This window comes from Pelophylax lessonae (assembly GCF_965119305.1).
Source record: "Pelophylax lessonae genome assembly, chromosome: 7".
Taxonomy (NCBI): Eukaryota; Metazoa; Chordata; class Amphibia; order Anura; family Ranidae; genus Pelophylax; species Pelophylax lessonae.
The window spans coordinates 66081919-66105369 of NC_138774.1; the positions used below are offsets into that span (position 1 = coordinate 66081919).

General features: G+C 45.2%; 1 protein-coding gene across 1 annotated transcript in view; it reads right to left on the reverse strand.

Moving 5' to 3' along the window:
- Window positions 1–807: 807 nt before the first annotated feature.
- The window catches only part of LOC309559486 (cytochrome P450 2G1-like), a 61903-nt gene continuing 39259 nt past the window's right edge, over window positions 808–23451 (reverse strand). Inside the window, exons 6-9 of the mRNA XM_082262760.1 lie at window positions 10813–10948; window positions 5261–5448; window positions 4054–4195; window positions 808–1036 (exon numbers count right to left, since the gene is read on the reverse strand). Coding sequence (XP_082118886.1) covers window positions 855–1036; window positions 4054–4195; window positions 5261–5448; window positions 10813–10948 — 648 coding nt within the window. The 3' untranslated portion in view covers window positions 808–854. The remainder of the gene's footprint in view (window positions 1037–4053; window positions 4196–5260; window positions 5449–10812; window positions 10949–23451) is intronic.

The following is a 23451-nucleotide window of genomic DNA, read 5'->3' on the forward strand; positions in this document are numbered from 1 at the left end:
ACCCGAAAGTCACTGGTGTGGCGGAGAGTGATGGTGTGGGACGCAGAAGTGTTCCAGCCGCCATGAGAGGCCAGAAGACACTAAAGCCAGGTAAGGAAAGTAAATACATAAAACAAAAGTCCATTGAAAGGAGTATATAGGAGAGCATAAGGGAAATCAACTCATGCAACCTGAACCCCAGAGGCAGGAACAGCGGAACACATTATCATGCTGGGCACACTTAAGAGGTCAACATTGGCAGAGCTTCCATATCACAGGTGTCAATCTTCTGTGCAATGTGCCATTCACTACCCTGCTGTTAGCTGGGCACTCAGTGATTACTGGAGCCATCCTGGAAACTTCAGGATACCACAGGACACCCTAAGATGCTCCTCATATCTGTCCCGCATGAGACCCCGTCTCCACATCTTCCAAAAGGAGGACAAAAAAGGAACGCGGCCTCTGGCTCAGCCTAAAAATTAATGGGAGTGGGGTCCTATGGGGTGAGAGTGAGAGCGGAGCTACCCAAACGTATGCTGTCATGGGAGTCTATCAGGAAAAGAAGATATCTACTCTATTAGGACACATAAGCTGAAATGTCCACACACCCCAAGCCTTGGAGACACCAACCAGAAAGCTACAATTACCAAAACATTTTTGTATGAAGGCTGTACATAATTATTTAATCTTAATAAACTTGTTTAAAAAAAATTGAGCGACAAAGTAAAACAGCTATCAGTATACAGTTGATCTGCCTGATCAGAGCCTAAATAATTGTCGAGAAGGAATGATTAAGGTGAAATGCTAACATAGTATCATAGTATCTAAGTGGTGCAGGAAATGGTGCATTTAAATGTAGTCCCCAGAGTTTCTATTTAGCGCTGGTAGAATGAGAGCTGGTATGTGATGCACTGGCAGCCAAAACCACTCATTTTAGGGTTGATGTCTTCTTCTGTGAAGGTCATCTCAGAGGACAATGTAAAACTCTGCAATACGGATGTGAGAAAAATAAATAGCTCCATTCGAGCCAGACCTTCTCCCAAACAAGCCCGCTTCCCTGTGTGAACAAAATGGAAATAATATTGGGAATCAAATAGAGAGAAACTTTAGTTAGTATTGCATAACTTTTTAAGTCTGTAAGTCTTTAGATTTATTTATTTTTTATTTTTTACAAAGTAATGATTGATTTACCATCTATATTTGGAAGGGCATTCTAAAGGTTTTCTAAAGAGAAAACCCAACCCTATCCGTTTATTGTCAAAATTGGAATTTCCTAATTAAAACCCAACAGATGGGTTTTCAATACATAAATCATTTTTCTAAATTACCTTAATTTTTTTTTTTTTTTCAGGGTCCAGATTTTTAACAGTCTATGTTTTTTGAAGACAAAGACAAGTGCTAACTGTTCTCTATTTGTCTGCTGATTACTCCATTGAGGTATAAATGATCAGAGTAGGCAACTCATAGATGAGACAGATTTTTTTTATTCAACCTGTGGATGTAATGCAGAAAATCGACTTGATTCCTCCAACCACACTTGATGTGGATGGGGGGATTCCTTCCCCCTGAGTCAGGGCTGGCCCAAGACATTGTGCTGCCTGGGTCCGAGAATGAAATGCTGCCCCCCCCCCCCCCCAAAAAAAAAAAAAAATTCACGCCCTCCAAGAGGCCCCCACATTCTATAGGACTATGAAAGCAGTCAGAGGGGTGTGAGTGTGTACGGAGTGACAGCAGGAGCAGGACAGAGCAGTAGACACTGGGCAGATGGGCGCACCAGGCTTTCTACTGTCTACAGTGCCACAGTGCCCTGCAGGGCTGCAGGCATGGTACAGGAGAATGCAGTGCTGCGGCATGGTACAGGAGAATGCAGGGCTGCGGGGATGGTACAGAAGAATGCAGGGCTGTAGGAATGGTACAGCAGAATGCAGGGCTGCGGGCATGGTACAGAAGAATGCGGGGCTGCGGGCATGGTACAGAAGGATGTGGGGTTGTAGGCATGGTACAGGAGAATGCAGGGCTGCGGGCAGGGTACAGGAGAATGCAGGGCTGTGGGCATGGTACAGGAGAATGCGGGGCTGTGGGCATGGTACAGGAGAATGCGGGGCTGCGGGCATGGTACAGGAGAATGCAGGGCTGCGGTTTATGGTACAGGAGAATGCAGGGCTGCGGGCATGGTACAGGAGAATGTGGGGCTGTGGGCATGGTACAGGAGAATGCAAGGCTGCAGGCATGGTACAGGAGAATGCGGGGCTGCGGGCATGGTGCAATAGAATGTAGTGCTGCAGCATGGTAGAGGAGAATGCGGGTTTGCGGGCATGGTATAAGAGAACGCGGGGCTGCGGGCATGGTAGAGGAAAATGCAGGTCTGCGGGCATGGTGCAAGAGAATGCAAGGCTGCGGGCATGGTAGAAGAGAATGTGGGTCTGCGGGCATGGTACAAGAGAATGCAGGGCTGCGGGCATGGTAGAGGAGAATGCGGGTCTGTGGGCATGGTGCAAGAGAATGCAGTGCTGCGGGCATGGTAGAGGAGAATGTGGGTCTGCTGGCATGGTACAAGAGAATGCGGGGCTGCGGGCATACTACAGGAGATGCAGTGCTGCGGGCATGTACCATGCCCGCAGCACTGCATCTTCTGTAGTATGCCTGCAGCCCCGCATAATGGCAGGTAGTGTGGCTGAGGAGCAGTCTCACTTACCTCTTTCTAAAGGCGCCTTAGGATTTAAAATTTGTGCCGCCCGGCACAAATCCGTCAACACGTCCGCGGCCGGCCTGACCTGCACACTGAGCATGTGCCGCCGTCGCTCGGTAAAGCCCGTACATGTTCGGATATTTCCGGAAATAGCCGAACGTTTACGGGCTTTCCCGAGCGGCGGGGGTGGCGGCACATGCGCAGTGTGCATGTCAGGCCGGCCGCGGACCTTTTTTTTTTTTTTGTAGCAAAAGCCGAAGAAGAGAAGAGGCGGCCTGGGGCCGCCCCTCTCTAAGTGCCGCCTGGGTCCCATGGTCCCACCGGGACCCATGGAAGGGCCGGCCCTGCCCTGAGTTATTGTATTCTGACAGCGGGGAGACTTCCCCACCGTTAGAATACACTGATCAGACAGGTTATAGCCTGCAGCACTAATCGAGCAGGGAAAATCTGATTATATATATATATATATATATATATGCTTTATAAAACAAGGTCCATAATGGCATGGATTAGCGAGTTTGGGGTGGAGGAACTTGATTGACCTGCACAGAATCCTAACCTCAACCCAATAGAACACCTTTGGGATGAATTAGAGTGGAGACTGACGAGAACCAAGCCTTCTCGTCCAACATCAGTGCCTGACCTCACAAATGCGCTTCTGGAAGAATTCCCATAGACACACTCCTAAACCTTGTGGACAGTCTTCCCAGAAATTGTTGAAAAAAGTTGTATCTATAGTTCTACTAAGGCCCCTTTCACACTTGTGCGACTGCAAAGTCGCATGACAAGTCGTACTCCATGATTTCCAATGAGTACCATTCATATTTGTACAACCTCAAGTCGCAATGACTTCAAAGTAGTCTCTGCACTACTTTGGGCCGATTTTATTGCGTTTTGAGGTCCAAAGACATAGGCATTGCTTCAAGTCCAGTCAAAATTGCGACAAAATCGCAGCAAAATAGCACTTTTAGGTCGCAAGGGTAGAGTGACAAAAAAGGAATTTCTCACTTTAGAAAATTTGGAGAGTGGAGAGATGCATGGCATTTAAGAAGAAAATTTGGCACGTGTGAATTATAAGATTCCAATGAAATTTGTCTAACACCTGAACACTTTATTTATTGATTTATTTAATTGTCATTTTTGACTGTTTGGTATCACTGAAAAATAGTGATTTACACTTTTTTTTTTGGGAGTGATGTTGTGTTCATGTTAGAACACCTCTGTATATTTGATTGTTTAAAGGGTAAGCATTGCACTATAAAAATTTAAAGTTTTGCTTTTCTGCTTGTATAAATTGAGGTGCGGGCAGCTTAAAATTTGTAGAAAAAGGGGGTTGATCTGGTAGTGCGTATTTTGTTAAGCTTTATATAGTAAAACAATAGTACCTGCAGAAAAGGGCATGAATGCCTCGTTCTTCTTTAAACCTCCATTTTCATCCAGGAAGTGTCCAGGATTAAATTTGTTGGGTGTAGCGTAATGTTTGGGGTCCCGCAGCACAGAACACAGCAGTGGGTAGACATCTGTACCCTAAATACACAAACATACGTCAAAACTTTCCAGCTATGGAGCTGAATGACATGATCTGAGTCACAGTATAACAGGCAGACACTTTTAACTAGGCAAAAAAAAATAAAAAATAAAAAAATGAACGAGTTTAGATGAAAAAATAAATAAATAAATAAATCAGGTGTCCTAAATGGTGCTATAGCCACCAGTTGAAGCAATATTCCTCTTCGAAGTAAACCACTTCATTACTGTTTGTTTAAAACTAACTATACCGCTCAAGTGCAAGCAACCTTGAAATTAATTTCCTTCACAAACTCTAATATCATCCCCAACACTAAATTCTTAACTGTAATCCTTACGTAATCCATAACACTTCAGCTTCTGGACTTTAATATTCTTTTCTTACACAAATGTACAACAGTTGCAGTCATTACTTTTCCTCCCCTCTCTTTATTTTTATATTTTTTGTTTTTATTATATATATATATATATATATATATATCATTTTTTTATGTATGTGTGTGTGTGTATATATATATATATATATATATATATATATATATATTTTTTTTTTTTTTTTATTATTTTTTTTTCACAATAAACGTTTATTGAAAATAAACAGATTTTACATAAATTTTTATCTTGAACATACTGTATTGTAAGGATAATAATAAAGGTAATTGTACAAACAATACATTGCAGTATAAAAGATATACAAATGTTTTTATATATTTTTTTTTAATTCTATATTTTCGTTTTTATTTTATTCATATTTCCATCTTATTTTATTATACTCTAAATTGCTCAGAATGGGTTTTTGACTAGGAATTTAGAATTGGTAAAATGTTAAACTGTAAAATGGTCCAATTGTTCGTCCATGCGTAAAAATAACTATTACTTTAAGAGTACAAATTATTATTATCAGATGAACCGCACGTACTGTATTTGCCATTCTTCCAATATAAGTGCTGTTTGACACATTCTGTATGATAACTTTTTGCTTGAAAAATTATCCAGAAAACAATAAAAATGATATACTCACTATTGTGAGATACTGTATATAGTAAAAAAAAAAATATAACCCACCTTTGGAATAGTATATCCTCTGAACTCTGTGTCCCGTGTAACTGCATGAGGAAGACCCATTGGAGCCACATCACAGAATCTCTGGATCTCATGGATTACAGCATCGGTATATGGCATCTTAGTCCGGTCATCGATGTTGGGGGAGCGATTTTCACCAATCACTTTGTGTACTTCTTCCTGGATTTTGGCTGTGAAAGGTTAATGTATGTATTTAGTTTGTGTGTACTGTATACATTTCATACACTAAGGCAGGGGTTTCCAAACAACGGCTCACAGGCCACAACTGGCTAGCTACAAGATTTTATCCGGCTGGTAGCTAAGGTCAGTGGCGTATCTGCAATGTGCACTGATTTTGTATTAATGTCAGCAGAGGATGCTTATGGTCTCTACTTCTGATGAAAGGGGGAGCTCTGATGGGGACTGTGATGTAAGGAGGGGGGGCAATGATAGGGACCCTGATAGATAATCTAGTAGGGATCTTGAGGGCTTAAGATGAAGGCCATGATTTAAGGGAGGACTTTGATGGGGATTCTTTTTTCAGCCTGAAATGATTTGAAAAACATACGTTGTGGCTCTTATACTGAACATGATGGTGACCCCTGCTCTAAGACAATGGGGGAATTATTGAAATGTGTCAATAGCAACCAACAAGCTTCTATAGTTTTTTTTTTTTCATACAGCTTAGAAAGAAAAAAAAAAATATTTGCCTGAGACACTTTTTAATAATTCCCTATCGCCTATAGATGCCAAATAAAAGGAGACAACTTTTTATGATCAAGTCATCAGTCAGGATTTTTTTTTTATTTCCACTATCAGTAGAATTAGCGTCATCGCCTCAAAACGTATGTACCCAAATCTGAGCCAACTTTTCTTTTTTGAATTTCACTTTTTAATAGAATAAATAGACACCTTATTGTCAGTAAACATTTAATACTACTTGATGTACTATAACATTGATAATTATCATCTAAGAATTTTTTAGTGAAAAACAATTTTGACAGATATTTCATCTTTTAGCATCCCAGCTATTCATTTGACTAGTCTTTTGTCTTCATCAAAATATACAAAAAATATACAGCTACCAAGAACCATCTAAACTCGTGGTCCTCAAATATTTCTAACCTCTTGGCGCCAACGGGCACGCAAATATGGTAATGATTAAGCACAAGATGTATGTGTGAAACGCGTCTACGAGACTTCATGTTGGTGTCTTTGGTGTCATCACTTGCAACTTTTTGGAAATAAAGGTATTTGAAACCTATTGGAATCCCTGGATGTGCTGCTATTTCTTTTCCTACAAGTGTTCACACGGAGGCGGGCCGGGGCCAGCACTCTATTGGATATCCTATCTCCTGGCAATCACCACACACTATACACCTGGAGCAGTGTCTTTCCTTTCTTCAGGGCACGCAAATATGCTACCTCTTGGCAGGTGGGCCTTGGCGCCGAGCGGCCGCATATTTGCGTAACATATTGAAAACACAGCTGTGCAGGGAGCGCACACTCCTGACAAAGTTAGCAGTGGCTAAGGTAAGGCTCCTGATTGCTGCCTGCGATCGGGGGCTTTCCAAATCATATGACGGTTGTGACAGACAATCGCGGCGGTCACGTGATTATAACCCCCCTGCCGGCATCTGAAACCCATTAAAGGGCTAGGAGGTCCCGGGGCCAAGGGGTTAAACAAAGTTTAAGTTCACTGTGTTTCAGACTTTAGTGGAACGAGACTATGGTAACAGGAGTAGAAAATGCCCCAGCATCATTAGGAGTAAAAAATGACCTAGCCCATGGACCATTGTTGGTGTCAGAGGAAGAAATAATGTCCCATCATTTTTGTCATTGGGGGAAATAGTCCTCATCACAATGGTGTGAGAGGGAGGAATAGTGCGCTTATGTTGGTATCAGGGGGAGGCAAAGTGCCCCATCATTGGTTTCAGTTGAAAGAATAGTACCAAATCTTTGGTTTCAGTGGGAGGAATAGTGGCCTATCCTTATTTTCAGTAGAAGGAATAGTACTCTATCATTGGTGTCAGTGGAAAGCATAATGCCTTATCATAGATGTCAGTGGGATAAAAGTGCCTTAGCATTGGTGTCAGTGGGAAAAATAGAGCCCCATCATCAGCATTAGTGGAAGGAATAGTTCCACATTATTAGTGTCAGTGGGATGAATAGTGTGCCATTAAAGTTTTTGTGGGAGGAATTGTGCTCCATCATTGGTTTTCAGAGGTAGAAAAGTACCCCAAGGACCAGTTAGGGCAATCAAAGGGCTGCAACCGGTCCAGGGGCCACAGGTTGGGGACCACTGATCTAAACTATTGATTTTCAATTTCAGTTATTAGTATAGAAAACCTTGCTTTAGCCCCTAACTCCACCAAAAGACCTCACATATGTAATGCTACAAAAAGATGGTTAGCATCTGAAGACATACTACAGGAGATGGTCAGAGACTTTGGATATGCTACAGGTGTGGTAAGAGACTGCGGGCATGCTGTAGGAGACAGTTAGAAGATATGCTACTCAGTGTTGCCAACCGCCCGTAGATTTATGGACAGCCCGTAAAAAAAGGGCACTTTTCTCCTGCCCGTAAATGCCCGTTGCAGGAGAAAAGTGCCCGTAAATCTACTGCGGCGGCGGCACTGTCAGAACTGCGCATGCGCGGCGCGCAGTTCCGGAGATCCCCGAGTTCTTCTCTCGACTCTCGCACTCGCAGCGATGCAGACTGCCAGACTCGCACTGTTCGTTGGACGAGTGTCACTGCACTGCCCGCCTGCGCCCGCCCCTAAGTCCGCCCCCGGCCCGCCCCTGCCATAATTTAAGTTTTCCCGTCGCCGCACCGGCCGCCAGCGACAATGCAGAGTCACTCTATCTGGAGTGGACTAGGAGATGCTGCCGCTAAATGGATGCCTGGTGGAGTGGACAGAGCAGTCGCAGACTGACAGCCGAGGCAGAGGACTGGTAAGTGCTGCTGGCTGAGTCACTCACTCTGTCTGTGGACTGGAGTGGAGTGAACTAGGAGATGCTGAATGGATGGTGGAGTGGACAGAGCAGTCACAGACTGTGACAGCCGAGGCAGAGGACTGGTAAGTGCTGGGGCTCCGAGCCTCCGACAGCTAGCAGGAGCAGACTGGAGTAGAGAGATGAGTCAGGGGGCAGAGGACATCAGTGTCCTTCTCCTGTGCCCCCTTCACCTCTCCACAGGCAGTGTCACAGCTTCACTCTGCACTAGTAATGTCACTGATGTTTGTGGCTGTGGAGAGGTGAAGGGGACTTAGGAGGAGGACACTCATGTGGAGAGCTCTGACCATCTCCTGTACCATGTACACAGTCCCTGACCCCCCCTCTGTACCATGTCCGCAGTCCCTGACCCCCCCTCTGTACCATGTCCGCAGTCACTGACCCCCCCTCTGTACCATGTCCGCAGTCCCTGACCCCCCCTCTGTACCATGTCCGCAGTCCCTGACCCCCCCCTCTGTACCATGTCTGCAGTCCCTGACCCCCCCTCTGTACCATGTCCGCAGTCCCTGACCCCCCCCCCCTCTGTACCATGTCCGCAGTCCCTGACCACCCCTCTGTACCATGTCCGCAGTCCCTGACCACCCCTCTGTACCATGTCCGCAGTCCCTGACCACCCCTCTGTACCATGTCCGCAGTCCCTGACCACCCCTCTGTACCATGTCCGCAGTCCCTGACCACCCCTCTGTACCATGTCTGCAGTCCCTGACCACCCCTCTGTACCATGTCTGCAGTCCCTGACCACCCCTCTGTACCATGTCTGCAGTCCCTGACCACCCCTCTGTACCATGTCTGCAGTCCCTGACCACCCCTCTGTACCATGTCTGCAGTCCCTGACCACCCCTCTGTACCATGTCTGCAGTCCCTGACCACCCCTCTGTACCATGTCCGCAGTCCCTGACCACCCCTCTGTACCATGTCCGCAGTCTCTGACCACCCCCTTTACCATGTCCTCAGTCTCTGACCACCCCCTTTACCATGTCCGCAGTCTCTGACCACCCCCTTTACCATTTCCGCAGTCTCTGACTACCCCCTTTACCATGTCCGCAGTCTCTGACCACCCCCTTTACCATGTCCGCAGTCTCTGACCACCTCCTGTACCATGTTCGCAGTCTCTGACCACCTCCTGTACCATGTCCGCAGTCCCTGACCACCTCCTGTACCATGTCCGCAGTTTCTTACCACCTCCTGTACCATGTCCGCAGTCTCTGACCACCTCCTGTACCATGTCTGCAGTCTCTGACCACCTCCTGTACCATGTCCGCAGTCTCTGACCACCTCCTGTACCATGTCCGCAGTCTCTGACCACCTCCTGTACCATGTCCGCAGTCTCTGACCACCTCCTGTACCATGTCCACAGTCTCTGACCACCTCCTGTACCATGTCCGCAGTCTCTGACCACCTCCTGTGCCATGTCCGCAGTCTCTGACCACCTCCTGTACCATGTCCGCAGTCTCTGACCACTTCCTGTACCATGTCCGCAGTCTCTGACCACTTCCTGTACCATGTCCGCAGTCTTTGACCATCTCTTGTCTTTTATCATGTCTGCAGGGGAGTCTGGACTCTGGAGAGGAGTCAAGAGTGAGAGCGCTGCCAGGATGGGGGGTCACAGGAGAAGTCAGATGTGCGGGGCCTGCGGAGTGGAGACAGGGGTCATCTGACTGAGCCCTGCACAGTGCACCTGAGAGGAGGTCAGTGACAGAGCCACCAGACCAGTCTGATGGGGGGGGGGGGGTCACTGATGTAAGGGGGCACTGATATAAAGATCCCTCTATATTAGTAACCTCCCCCCCCCCATATCTTAATGTATTCACTCTGTGTAAGGTGGTCTCTGGTCACAAGATTGCCCCCCACATCAGAGTTCCTGGCGTTCCCCTTTACATCAGAGTCTGCAGGATTCTCCCCTTACAGTGCGAAGAGGGAACTCTGCGGACCCTGATTTAAAAGGGAACTCTGATGTAAAGGAGAATGCAGTGGACTCTGATATATGGGGGAACGCTGTGCTGGCTGGGTTATATTAACCTGATCTTCATGTTAATGGAGAAATATGTTTTTTGACTTTTGTTTAACCTAAACACGTTGCTAATAGCTCTATCTACATGTTTATAGTTTAAGTATTGATATTTGCACGGTTTAGCACTGAAAACAGCCTGTTTATGTACATTTTTGCACTGCCAGTAAAAAATTGGTGCCGTCCGTAAATTTTGGACGTTCTGCCAGTAAATTTCCCTCTCGGGGGTTGGCAACACTGCTACAGATGCAGATGAACAGTGGAGACGTGGAAGGAGATAGTTAGAGGATGGGGTCTGCTATAAGAGATTCCTAGAGATCAACGTCATTACAGTTGCTTTACAAATTGATACTCTTACTACTGAATGGGATTTTTGAGGGCTGTAAAACAAGTACCAAAGGGCTATAGGTTGAGAGCCAGGGTCACGTTGTGCTGTCCATAGGATAAGATCCACGGTGTCTACTAATAATTTCATTAGCAGAATAAGCTGCAAGGATCTCAAAACAAAAAAGCCTCCAGGGAAGCCATTTACCTTGTATGTCAGGATACTTCAGAAGCACCAGGAATCCGTGTCGTAGAGTGTTACCGACAGTTTCTGACCCAGCAACAAACAGGTTTAATATTGTTTGTAACATATTCACCATGCTGAAACTGGGGTTGTTTTTCTCCTTAACACACAAAAAAATAACAAGATAGGTATGAGATGTTTAATCCTTTACTTATAAATGATTACCTACTTAACCCCTTTGAACATCTTGAATTAAAATTTAAAGTACATACATTTTGGACAGAGTAACAGCTGTTTCTTTTCCTATCAAGGGATTTCCTTTCACTTCTTGTCCTATACACACATAAGGAAGTGAGAAGAAATCTCTTTAAAGTGAGATAAATCAAGATCAAGTGTCCCTTTTACAAGACTTCCCCTGGTTCTGGTGACAATTAAAACCTTTTGGATGTTCCATCACTTTCAGTCCCAGTGGCAATAATCCCCAGGATAAATAGGGAGATTGAATTTTCCTATTGGATATACAGTTATATACAGTAAAAAAAACTAACATACAGTAAATGTATTTTATTGGGATTTTATGTGATAGAGCAAGGCAAAGTGGCACATAATTGAAGGAAAATGATAAATGGTTTTCAAATTTTTTTACAAAATAAATATGTGAAACGTCTGGCCTGCGTTTGTATTCAGCCCCCCTGAGTCAATACTTTGTAGAACCACCTTACACTGCAATTACAGCTGCAAGCCTGTTTGGGGATGTCTCTACCAGCTTTACACATCTAGAGAGTGAAATTTTTGCCGTTTTTTTGTTCTTTGCAGAATAGCTCAAGCTCTATCAGATTGGATGGATAGGGTCTGTGAACAGCAACTTTTAAGTCTTGCCACAGATTCTCAATTGGATTTAGGTCTGGACGTTGACTGGGCCATTCTAACACAGGAAGATGCTATGATCTAAACCATTTCATTGTAGCTCTGGCTGTATGTTTAGGATTGTTGTCCTGCTGGAAGGTGAACATCCGCCCCAGTCTCAAGTCTTTTGCTCCATTGATCTTCCCATCAACTCTGATCAGCTTCCTTGTCCCTGCTAAAAGCATCCCCACAACATGATGCTGCCACTACCATGTTTCACGGTGTGGATGGTGTGTTCAGGGTGATGTGCAGTGTCAGTTTTCTGCCACACATAGGCCAAAAAGTTCAATTTTGGTCTCATCTGACCAGAGCACCTTCTTTCACATGTTTGCTGTGTCTCCCACATGGCTTCTCGCAAACTGCAAACGGGATTTCTTTTGGCTTTCTCTCAACATTGTTTTTTTTTCTTGTCATTCTTCCATAAAGGCCAGATTTGTGGAGTGCACGACTAATAGTTGTCCTGTGGATAGATTCTCCCACTTGAACTGTGGATCTCTGCAGCTCCTCCAGAGTTGCCATTGGCCACTTGGCTGCTTCTCTGATTAATGCTCTCCTTGCCCGACCTGTCAGTTCAGGTGGATGGCCATGCCTTGGTAGGTTTGTGCCATACTCTTTCCATTTTTGGATGATGGAATAAACAGTGCTGAGTGAAATGTTCAAAGCTTGGGATATTTGTTTATAATCTAACCCTGCTTTAAACTTCTCCACAACTTTATCCCTGACCTGTCTGGTGTGTTCCTTGGCCTTTATGATGCTGTTTGTTCACTAAGGTTCTCTAACAAACCTCTGAGGGTTTCACAGAACAGCTTTATTTATACTGAGATTAAATTACACACAGGTGGACTCTATTTACTAATTAGGTGACTTCTGGAGGCAATTGGTTCCACTGGATTTTAGTTAGGGGTATCACAGTATAGGGAGCTAAATACAAATACACTCCACACTTTTAAAGATATTTATTTATTTATTTGTAAAATATTTTTAAAACTATTTATCATTTTCCTTCTACTTTACAATTATGTGCCCCTTTGTGTTGGACTATTACAAAAAATCCCAGTAAAATACATTTATGTTTTTGGTTGTAACATGGCAAAATGTGGAAAATTTCAAGGGTTATAAATACTTTTTCAAGGCACTGTAGCTTCTGAATTCACTTTGAAGGTGCCAGGTTCTGCAAGATAAGGTTTATTTGCTAATTAATTGAGTCCACATTTTGCATGCCTGTGCATGGTGAAGTGAAGGCATGAAAGCATCATAAGCATTACACATAATGGGTTCTTGCCTTTAACCACTTGCCGACCAGCCGCAGTAGTTTTTCCGCAGCAGGTTGACTCTGTCCGGCGAAACATCGTACCTGTACGTCGCATCGCGGGACTGCTAGTGGGGGCCAGGAGCGGACTGGACCAGGGGAAGGGGGACAATTTCCCCCTGGGCCGCTCTGATTTGCTGTAAAAAGGCCGCTGTTTTGCCAGCTCAAAACTGCGCACGTGCAGTTCCAGAGCTTGCTGAGTGCGGCTGTACATGAAGCGATGTGTTGTCAGACAGGGCTGACAGTCTGTGTTATGGAACGAGTTACCCAGCCCCTCCCTCCTCCACACGGATTGGCTGCTAGAGGCTGCTCTGCCCTCTCTTGGCCGGCCACACTGTGTGCTGTCTGTGAAGAGGATGTGTGGGTGGGAAAGTTTAAGCTGAGCAGTCGGCCTGACAGACAGAGCCTTAAATGAATCCAGTGAATGTCTAAGTAAGTGAGTTTCTCCTCACCTCTCCTCCCTCCCTGCTGTCTCTCCCTCCCCCTCTCTGCAGAGAGATTTTTATTTCTAGCAGCCTGTGCAGTACCTTGCCAAAGGGACAATGCACTGGGCTCACACTGGTATGGTGCGGTTTGGCTGCAGTGGTGTATTGGCAGCCTTCCTGCATGTTACCCCCCGTCCCATAGACCTCCTATTGGACTGTACATTTTTACTGCATGTTCTGAAAGTGCACAAAAAATCCTGCATTCTGCATCTTTGGTGCACTTTCTGAAAATGCAGCAAAAATGCACAACCTAAAAGAAGTCTAAGGGACTGCGGCTAAGGAAAACTACGAGTACATCAGCACTGCAGCCAAACCGCAGCACACCAGTGTGAGCCCCAAGGCTTGCATGCACTTACAGCAGGCACTGCCACTCCACTGAAAAGTGATCCATGCTCAGGTCACTTTTCAAAAGGCATTTGACAGGCAGTGAGGAGGTAATATCACAATTTCTCCTTGCCTGTATTAACTTCCTAAATGCCAGTCCCTCCAGGTTAATGGCACTTCTAAAAGGGGGGGCTCCACTTAGGTGTAGAAATTCACTTTGAACTCCACCTTATTTCTAGTGTTGAGCGAACACGGACTGTATTATTCGTGTTCGTACCGAATAATTGGATTTTTTGTACCCGAACACGGACACGGACACTTTACTGTATGTTCGGGTAAAAATCCGTGTTCGGTCGTTTTATTTCCGGGTTTTGCATGCTTTGGCGCTCTTTTCATGGCGGGCTTTCAACAGCCAATCAACAATCGTTTAACTGGTGTGCCTTAAGCCATCCCAGCCATGCCTGCAAATGTCTCAGTAGCTGTGATTGGCCGTCTGAAGCATGTGACCAAGTCTTTATAAGTTCGAGGCAGCCGCAGCGGCGTCATTATGCTGCTTAGATTCAGGGACAGAGCACACATCAACGTGCTGGCTGCTGATTAGGGAAAGATAGGCAGGAAAAAACCATTTGTGTCCGGATAGAATTGAGGGACAGGTCGGAGTGTTTAGGCAGGGCGAGTTGTAGGCATTTTAGGGATAGAGTCTGCTGAATTATAGGGTCAGTGTCTTCTACAAACTACAATCGATATTGCTGTGTGGGGGGTGGGGTCTGCACTCAATCCTGATCTACGATCTCTTCTCAATCCTGTTAGGGACAGAGTCTGCTGAATTTTAGGGAAACTGTGTTCTACAAACTACAATCGATATTGCTGTGTGGTGTGGGATTGGAGATAGGCAGGTGTCAGTGATCCACATCCATTTTTCTGTGTGTGAGCTGCAGTGAACACAATCTTTTTGGGCTGCAGTGAACACAATCTTTTTGGGCTGCAGTGAACACAATCTTTTTGGGCTGCAGTGAACACAATCTTTTTGGGCTGCAGTGAACACAATCTTTTTGGGCTGCAGTGAACACAATCTTTTTGGGGTGCAGTGAACAAAATCTTTTTGGGGTGCAGTGAACACAATCCTTTTTGGTGTGCAGTGAACACAATCTTTGTGGGGTGCAGTGAACAAAATCCTTTGTGGGGTGCAGTGAACACAATCTTTTTGGGGTGCAGTGAACAAAATCCTTTTTGGGGTGCAGTGAACAACATCCTTTTTGGGGTGCAGTGAACACAATCTTTTTGGGGTGCAGTGAACAAAATCCTTTGTGGGGTGCAGTGAACACAATCTTTTTGGGGTGCAGTGAACACAATCTTTTTGGGGTGGAGTGAACAACATCCTTTTTGGGGTGCAGTGAACAAAATCCTTTTTGGGGTGCAGTGAACAAAATCATTTTTGGGGTGCAGTGAACACAATCTTTGTGGGGTGCAGTGAACACAATCTTTTTGGGGTGGAGTGAACAACATCCTTTTTGGGGTGCAGTGAACAACATCCTTTTTGGGGTGCAGTGAACACAATCTTTTTGGGGTGCAGTGAACACAATCTTTGTGGGGTACAGTGAACAGAATCTTTGTGGGGTGCAGTGAACACAATCTTTGGGGGGTACAGTGAACACAATCTTTGTGAGGTGCAGTGAACACAATCTTTGTGGGGTGCAGTGAACACAATCATTGTGGGGTGCAGTGAACTCAATCTTTGTGGGGTACAGTGAACACAATCTCATACTTCTGAAGGTTTGAGGGTGCTGCCTGTTCCATACTCCCCCTACTCCTCATCTAGCCTTTTAGGGGTACAAACAATAGTAATTGGGGCCTAGTGTGGTTGTGTACGTGTGATATACATACACTTTTTTGGGATCATATTTTCTATTCCGCTATTTAATCAAAAACCTTTGGGGATCAGTTAAATTGGGGGATAGTCTGTGTTGGTACGTGTGAGAGAGATCCACCTTTCCAAGTTGTTGGGGTTCATCTCATACTTCTGAAGGTTTGAGGGTGCTGCCTGTTCCATACTCCCCCTACTCCTAGCCTTTTAGGGGTACAAACAATAGTAATTGGGGCCTAGTGTGGTTGTGTACGTGTGATATACATACACTTTTTTGGGATCATATTTTCTATTCCGCTATTTAATCAAAAACCTTTGGGGATCAGTTAAATTGGGGGATAGTCTGTGTTGGTACGTGTGAGAGAGATCCACCTTTCCAAGTTGTTGGGGTTCATCTCATACTTCTGAAGGTTTGAGGGTGCTGCCTGTTCCATACTCCCCCTACTCCTAGCCTTTTAGGGGTACAAACAATAGTAATTGGGGCCTAGTGTGGTTGTGTACGTGTGATATACATACACTTTTTTGGGATCATATTTTCTATTCCGCTATTTAATCAAAAACCTTTGGGGATCAGTTAAATTGGGGGATAGTCTGTGTTGGTACGTGTGAGAGAGATCCACCTTTCCAAGTTGTTGGGGTTCATCTCATACTTCTGAAGGTTTGAGGGTGCTGCCTGTTCCATACTCCCCCTACTCCTAGCCTTTTAGGGGTACAAACAATAGTAATTGGGGCCTAGTGTGGTTGTGTACGTGTGATATACATACACTTTTTTGGGATCATATTTTCTATTCCGCTATTTAATCAAAAACCTTTGGGGATCAGTTAAATTGGGGGATAGTCTGTGTTGGTACGTGTGAGAGAGATCCACCTTTCCAAGTTGTTGGGGTTCATCTCATACTTCTGAAGGTTTGAGGGTGCTGCCTGTTCCATACTCCCCCTACTCCTAGCCTTTTAGGGGTACAAACAATAGTAATTGGGGCCTAGTGTGGTTGTGTACGTGTGATATACATACACTTTTTTGGGATCATATTTTCTATTCCGCTATTTAATCAAAAACCTTTGGGGATCAGTTAAATTGGGGGATAGTCTGTGTTGGTACGTGTGAGAGAGATCCACCTTTCCAAGTTGTTGGGGTTCATCTCATACTTCTGAAGGTTTGAGGGTGCTGCCTGTTCCATACTCCCCCTACTCCTAGCCTTTTAGGGGTACAAACAATAGTAATTGGGGCCTAGTGTGGTTGTGTACGTGTGATATACATACACTTTTTTGGGATCATATTTTCTATTCCGCTATTTAATCAAAAACCTCTGGGGATCAGTTAAATTGGGGGATAGTCTGTGTTGGTACGTGTGAGAGAGATCCACCTTTCCAAGTTGTTGGGGTTCATCTCATACTTCTGAAGGTTTGAGGGTGCTGCCTGTTCCATACTCCCCCTACTCCTAGCCTTTTAGGGGTACAAACAATAGTAATTGGGGCCTAGTGTGGTTGTGTACGTGTGATATACATACACTTTTTTGGGATCATATTTTCTATTCCGCTATTTAATCAAAAACCTTTGGGGATCAGTTAAATTGGGGGATAGTCTGTGTTGGTACGTGTGAGAGAGATCCACCTTTCCAAGTTGTTGGGGTTCATCTCATACTTCTGAAGGTTTGAGGGTGCTGCCTGTTCCATACTCCCCCTACTCCTAGCCTTTTAGGGGTACAAACAATAGTAATTGGGGCCTAGTGTGGTTGTGTACGTGTGATATACATACACTTTTTTGGGATCATATTTTCTATTCCGCTATTTAATCAAAAACCTTTGGGGATCAGTTAAATTGGGGGATAGTCTGTGTTGGTACGTGTGAGAGAGATCCACCTTTCCAAGTTGTTGGGGTTCATCTCATACTTCTGAAGGTTTGAGGGTGCTGCCTGTTCCATACTCCCCCTACTCCTAGCCTTTTAGGGGTACAAACAATAGTAATTGGGGCCTAGTGTGGTTGTGTACGTGTGATATACATACACTTTTTTGGGATCATATTTTCTATTCCGCTATTTAATCAAAAATCTTTGGGGATCAGTTAAATTGGGGGATAGTCTGTGTTGGTACGTGTGAGAGAGATCCACCTTTCCAAGTTGTTGGGGTTCATCTCATACTTCTGAAGGTTTGTGGGTGCTGCCTGTTCCATACTCCCCCTACTCCTAGCCTTTTAGGGGTACAAACAATAGTAATTGGGGCCTAGTGTGGTTGTGTACGTGTGATATACATACACTTTTTTGGGATCATATTTTCTATTCCGCTATTTAATCAAAAACCTTTGGGGATCAGTTAAATTGGGGGATAGTCTGTGTTGGTACGTGTGAGAGAGATCCACCTTTCCAAGTTGTTGGGGTTCATCTCATACTTCTGAAGGTTTGAGGGTGCTGCCTGTTCCATACTCCCCCTACTCCTAGCCTTTTAGGGGTACAAACAATAGTAATTGGGGCCTAGTGTGGTTGTGTACGTGTGATATACATACACTTTTTTGGGATCATATTTTCTATTCCGCTATTTAATCAAAAACCTTTGGGGATCAGTTAAATTGGGGGATAGTCTGTGTTGGTACGTGTGAGAGAGATCCACCTTTCCAAGTTGTTGGGGTTCATCTCATACTTCTGAAGGTTTGAGGGTGCTGCCTGTTCCATACTCCCCCTACTCCTAGCCTTTTAGGGGTACAAACAATAGTAATTGGGGCCTAGTGTGGTTGTGTACGTGTGATATACATACACTTTTTTGGGATCATATTTTCTATTCCGCTATTTAATCAAAAACCTTTGGGGATCAGTTAAATTGGGGGATAGTCTGTGTTGGTACGTGTGAGAGAGATCCACCTTTCCAAGTTGTTGGGGTTCATCTCATACTTCTGAAGGTTTGAGGGTGCTGCCTGTTCCATACTCCCCCTACTCCTAGCCTTTTAGGGGTACAAACAATAGTAATTGGGGCCTAGTGTGGTTGTGTACGTGTGATATACATACACTTTTTTGGGATCATATTTTCTATTCCGCTATTTAATCAAAAACCTCTGGGGATCAGTTAAATTGGGGGATAGTCTGTGTTGGTACGTGTGAGAGAGATCCACCTTTCCAAGTTGTTGGGGTTCATCTCATACTTCTGAAGGTTTGAGGGTGCTGCCTGTTCCATACTCCCCCTACTCCTAGCCTTTTAGGGGTACAAACAATAGTAATTGGGGCCTAGTGTGGTTGTGTACGTGTGATATACATACACTTTTTTGGGATCATATTTTCTATTCCGCTATTTAATCAAAAACCTTTGGGGATCAGTTAAATTGGGGGATAGTCTGTGTTGGTACGTGTGAGAGAGATCCACCTTTCCAAGTTGTTGGGGTTCATCTCATACTTCTGAAGGTTTGAGGGTGCTGCCTGTTCCATACTCCCCCTACTCCTAGCCTTTTAGGGGTACAAACAATAGTAATTGGGGCCTAGTGTGGTTGTGTACGTGTGATATACATACACTTTTTTGGGATCATATTTTCTATTCCGCTATTTAATCAAAAACCTTTGGGGATCAGTTAAATTGGGGGATAGTCTGTGTTGGTACGTGTGAGAGAGATCCACCTTTCCAAGTTGTTGGGGTTCATCTCATACTTCTGAAGGTTTGAGGGTGCTGCCTGTTCCATACTCCCCCTACTCCTAGCCTTTTAGGGGTACAAACAATAGTAATTGGGGCCTAGTGTGGTTGTGTACGTGTGATATACATACACTTTTTTGGGATCATATTTTCTATTCCGCTATTTAATCAAAAACCTTTGGGGATCAGTTAAATTGGGGGATAGTCTGTGTTGGTACGTGTGAGAGAGATCCACCTTTCCAAGTTGTTGGGGTTCATCTCATACTTCTGAAGGTTTGAGGGTGCTGCCTGTTCCATACTCCCCCTACTCCTAGCCTTTTAGGGGTACAAACAATAGTAATTGGGGCCTAGTGTGGTTGTGTACGTGTGATATACATACACTTTTTTGGGATCATATTTTCTATTCCGCTATTTAATCAAAAACCTTTGGGGATCAGTTAAATTGGGGGATAGTCTGTGTTGGTACGTGTGAGAGAGATCCACCTTTCCAAGTTGTTGGGGTTCATCTCATACTTCTGAAGGTTTGAGGGTGCTGCCTGCTCCATACTCCCCCTACTCCTAGCCTTTTAGGGGTACAAACAATAGTAATTGGGGCCTAGTGTGGTTGTGTACGTGTGATATACATACACTTTTTTGGGATCATATTTTCTATTCCGCTATTTAATCAAAAACCTCTGGGGATCAGTTAAATTGGGGGATAGTCTGTGTTGGTACGTGTGAGAGAGATCCACCTTTCCAAGTTGTTGGGGTTCATCTCATACTTCTGAAGGTTTGAGGGTGCTGCCTGTTCCATACTCCCCCTACTCCTAGCCTTTTAGGGGTACAAACAATAGTAATTGGGGCCTAGTGTGGTTGTGTACGTGTGATATACATACACTTTTTTGGGATCATATTTTCTATTCCGCTATTTAATCAAAAACCTTTGGGGATCAGTTAAATTGGGGGATAGTCTGTGTTGGTACGTGTGAGAGAGATCCACCTTTCCAAGTTGTTGGGGTTCATCTCATACTTCTGAAGGTTTGAGGGTGCTGCCTGTTCCATACTCCCCCTACTCCTCATCTAGCCTTTTAGGGGTACAAACAATAGTAATTGGGGCCTAGTGTGGTTGTGTACGTGCGAGATACATACACTTTTTTTGATCATATTTCCTATTCCGCTATTCAATAAAAACCTTTGAGGATCAATTGAATTGCGGGATAGTCTGTGTCGGTACGTGTGAGAGAGATCCACCTTTCCAAGTTGTTGGGGTTCATCTCATACTTCTGAAGGTTTGAGGGTGCTGCCTGTTCCATACTCCCCCTACTCCTCATCTAGCCTTTTAGGGGTACAAACAATAGTAATTGGGGCCTAGTGTGGTTGTGTACGTGTGATATACATACACTTTTTTTGGATCATATTTTTTATTCCGCCATTTAATCAAAAACCTTTGGGGATCAGTTAAATTGGGGGATAGTCTGTGTTGGTACGTGTGAGAGAGATCCACCTTTCCAAGTTGTTGGGGTTCATCTCATACTTCTGAAGGTTTGAGGGTGCTGCCTGTTCCATACCCCCCCTACTCCTCATCTAGCCTTTTAGGGGTACAAACAATAGTAATTGGGGCCTAGTGTGGTTGTGTACGTGCGAGATACATACACTTTTTTTGATCATATTTCCTATTCCGCTATTCAATAAAAACCTTTGAGGATCAATTGAATTGCGGGATAGTCTGTGTCGGTACGTGTGAGAGAGATCCACCTTTCCAAGTTGTTGGGGTTCATCTCATACTTCTGAAGGTTTGAGGGTGCTGCCTGTTCCATACCCCCCCTACTCCTCATCTAGCCTTTTAGGGGTACAAACAATAGTAATTGGGGCCTAGTGTGGTTGTGTACGTGCGAGATACATACACTTTTTTTGATCATATTTCCTATTCCGCTATTCAATAAAAACCTTTGAGGATCAATTGAATTGCGGGATAGTCTGTGTCGGTACGTGTGAGAGAGATCCACCTTTCCAAGTTGTTGGGGTTCATCTCATACTTCTGAAGGTTTGAGGGTGCTGCCTGTTCCATACCCCCCCTACTCCTCATCTAGCCTTTTAGGGGTACAAACAATAGTAATTGGGGCCTAGTGTGGTTGTGTACGTGCGAGATACATACACTTTTTTTTATCATATTTCCTATTCCGCTATTCAATAAAAACCTTTGAGGATCAATTGAATTGCGGGATAGTCTGTGTCGGTACGTGTGAGAGAGATCCACCTTTCCAAGTTGTTGGGGTTCATCTCATACTTCTGAAGGTTTGAGGGTGCTGCCTGTTCCATACTCCCCCTACTCCTCATCTAGCCTTTTAGGGGTACAAACAATAGTAATTGGGGCCTAGTGTGGTTGTGTACGTGTGATATACATACACTTTTTTTGGATCATATTTTCTATTCCGCTATTCAATAAAAACCTTTCTAGGGCAAGATCTTAAATTACAGAAATATGAGGAGACCGTCAAATAAGGGCCGTGGCCTGGGTCGTGGTGCTGCTGGTAGAGCTCCTGTTGCAAGGAGAGGACATGGTCGATCTGTGCCAGCTACACGCACAAGTGAAACACCTTCCTCAAGTGTGAGTAGGCGACAGAACCTGCATCAGTATTTGGTAGGGCATCAAACGCCCCTAGAAGTGATGAGGCCAGAACAAGTTGAGGCGATAGTAGATTGGTTTGCTGCTGACAGTGCCTCCAGTTCCTTCACATTGTCTCCCACCCAGTCTACTGCAGAAAGGTCAGAGTTGGCACCTGCAGCCAATGTCCAACCGTCTTTCACCTCACCCCCTTGCAAATCAGGCCAGCAGTCTGAGCCCCAAGCCATACAGCAGTCTCTTATTCTTTTTGAGGACTCTGTCAGCAGGGTTTCCCAGGGCCATCCACCTAGCCCTGCCCCAGAAGTGGAAGAGATTGAGTGCAGCGATGCCCAACCACTTATTTCTCAAGATGAGTACATGCAAGGATCATCGCAGCACGTCTCCGATGATGACGAAACGCAGGTGCCAACTGCTGCGGCGTTCAGCATTGTGGAGACCGACAAGGAGGGCAGGGGTGAAGACTGGGTGGAAGATGATGTGGAGGACGATGAGGTCCTCGACCCCACATGGAATGAACGTCATGCAGGTGACCTGAGTAGTTTGGAGGAAGAGGCGGTGGTCGCACAGAGCCACCAGCACAGCAGAAGAGGGAGCAGGGTGCAGAAGCGGAGCGGCCGTGCCCTAGACACTACGCCCGCTACTGCCCAACGCAGCAAGGGAACGAGCGCACCAAAGTCAGCTCAAAGGAGTTCTCTAGCGTGGAAGTTCTTTAGAAAATGTGCTGATGACAGGACACGAGTGGTTTGCACCCTGTGCAATCAGAGCTTGAAGCGAGGCATGAACCTTCTCAACCTGAGCACAACCTGCATGATCAGGCATCTAAGTGCAAAGCACGAGCTGCAGTGGAGTACACACCTTCAAAACCAAGAAACGTCTCTGGCTCATCCTGCTTCCTCTTCTGCTGCAGTCTCGGCCGCTCCAGCCACATCTGTAGTGATACCGGCACCTGCCACCCCGCAAACAGACGATCTGTCAGCAACACCACCACCTGGGTCACCAACAACCATCTCCACAATGTCCCGTGGAAGCGTTCAGCTTTCCATCTCCCAAACACTTGAGAGGAAGAGGAAGTACCCCCCTACCCACCCGCGATCCCTGGCCCTGAATGCCAGCATTTCAAAATTATTGGCCTTTGAAATGCTGTCATTCCGTCTGGTGGAGACGCACAGTTTTAAAAACCTTATGTCGGTGGCTGTCCCACAGTACGTCGTGCCCAGCCGCCACTACTTTTCCAGGCAAGCCATCCCTTCCCTGCACAACCAAGTGGGGGAAAATATCAGGTGTGCACTGCGCAACGCCATCTGTGCCAAGGTCCACCTAACTACGGATACGTGGACCAGTAAGCACGGTCAGGGGCGTTATATCTCCCTAACGGCACACTGGGTAAATGCAGTGGCGGATGGGCCTGAGGCGGATAGCAATTTGGCGCATGTCCTTCCACCACCGAGGATTGCAGGGCGCTTCAGTTTGCCTCCTGTTCGTAACTCCTCCTACTCCGCTTCCTCATCCTCTACCGCCTCCTCATCCGGACAGCGTAACACCTTCACCACCAACTTCAGCA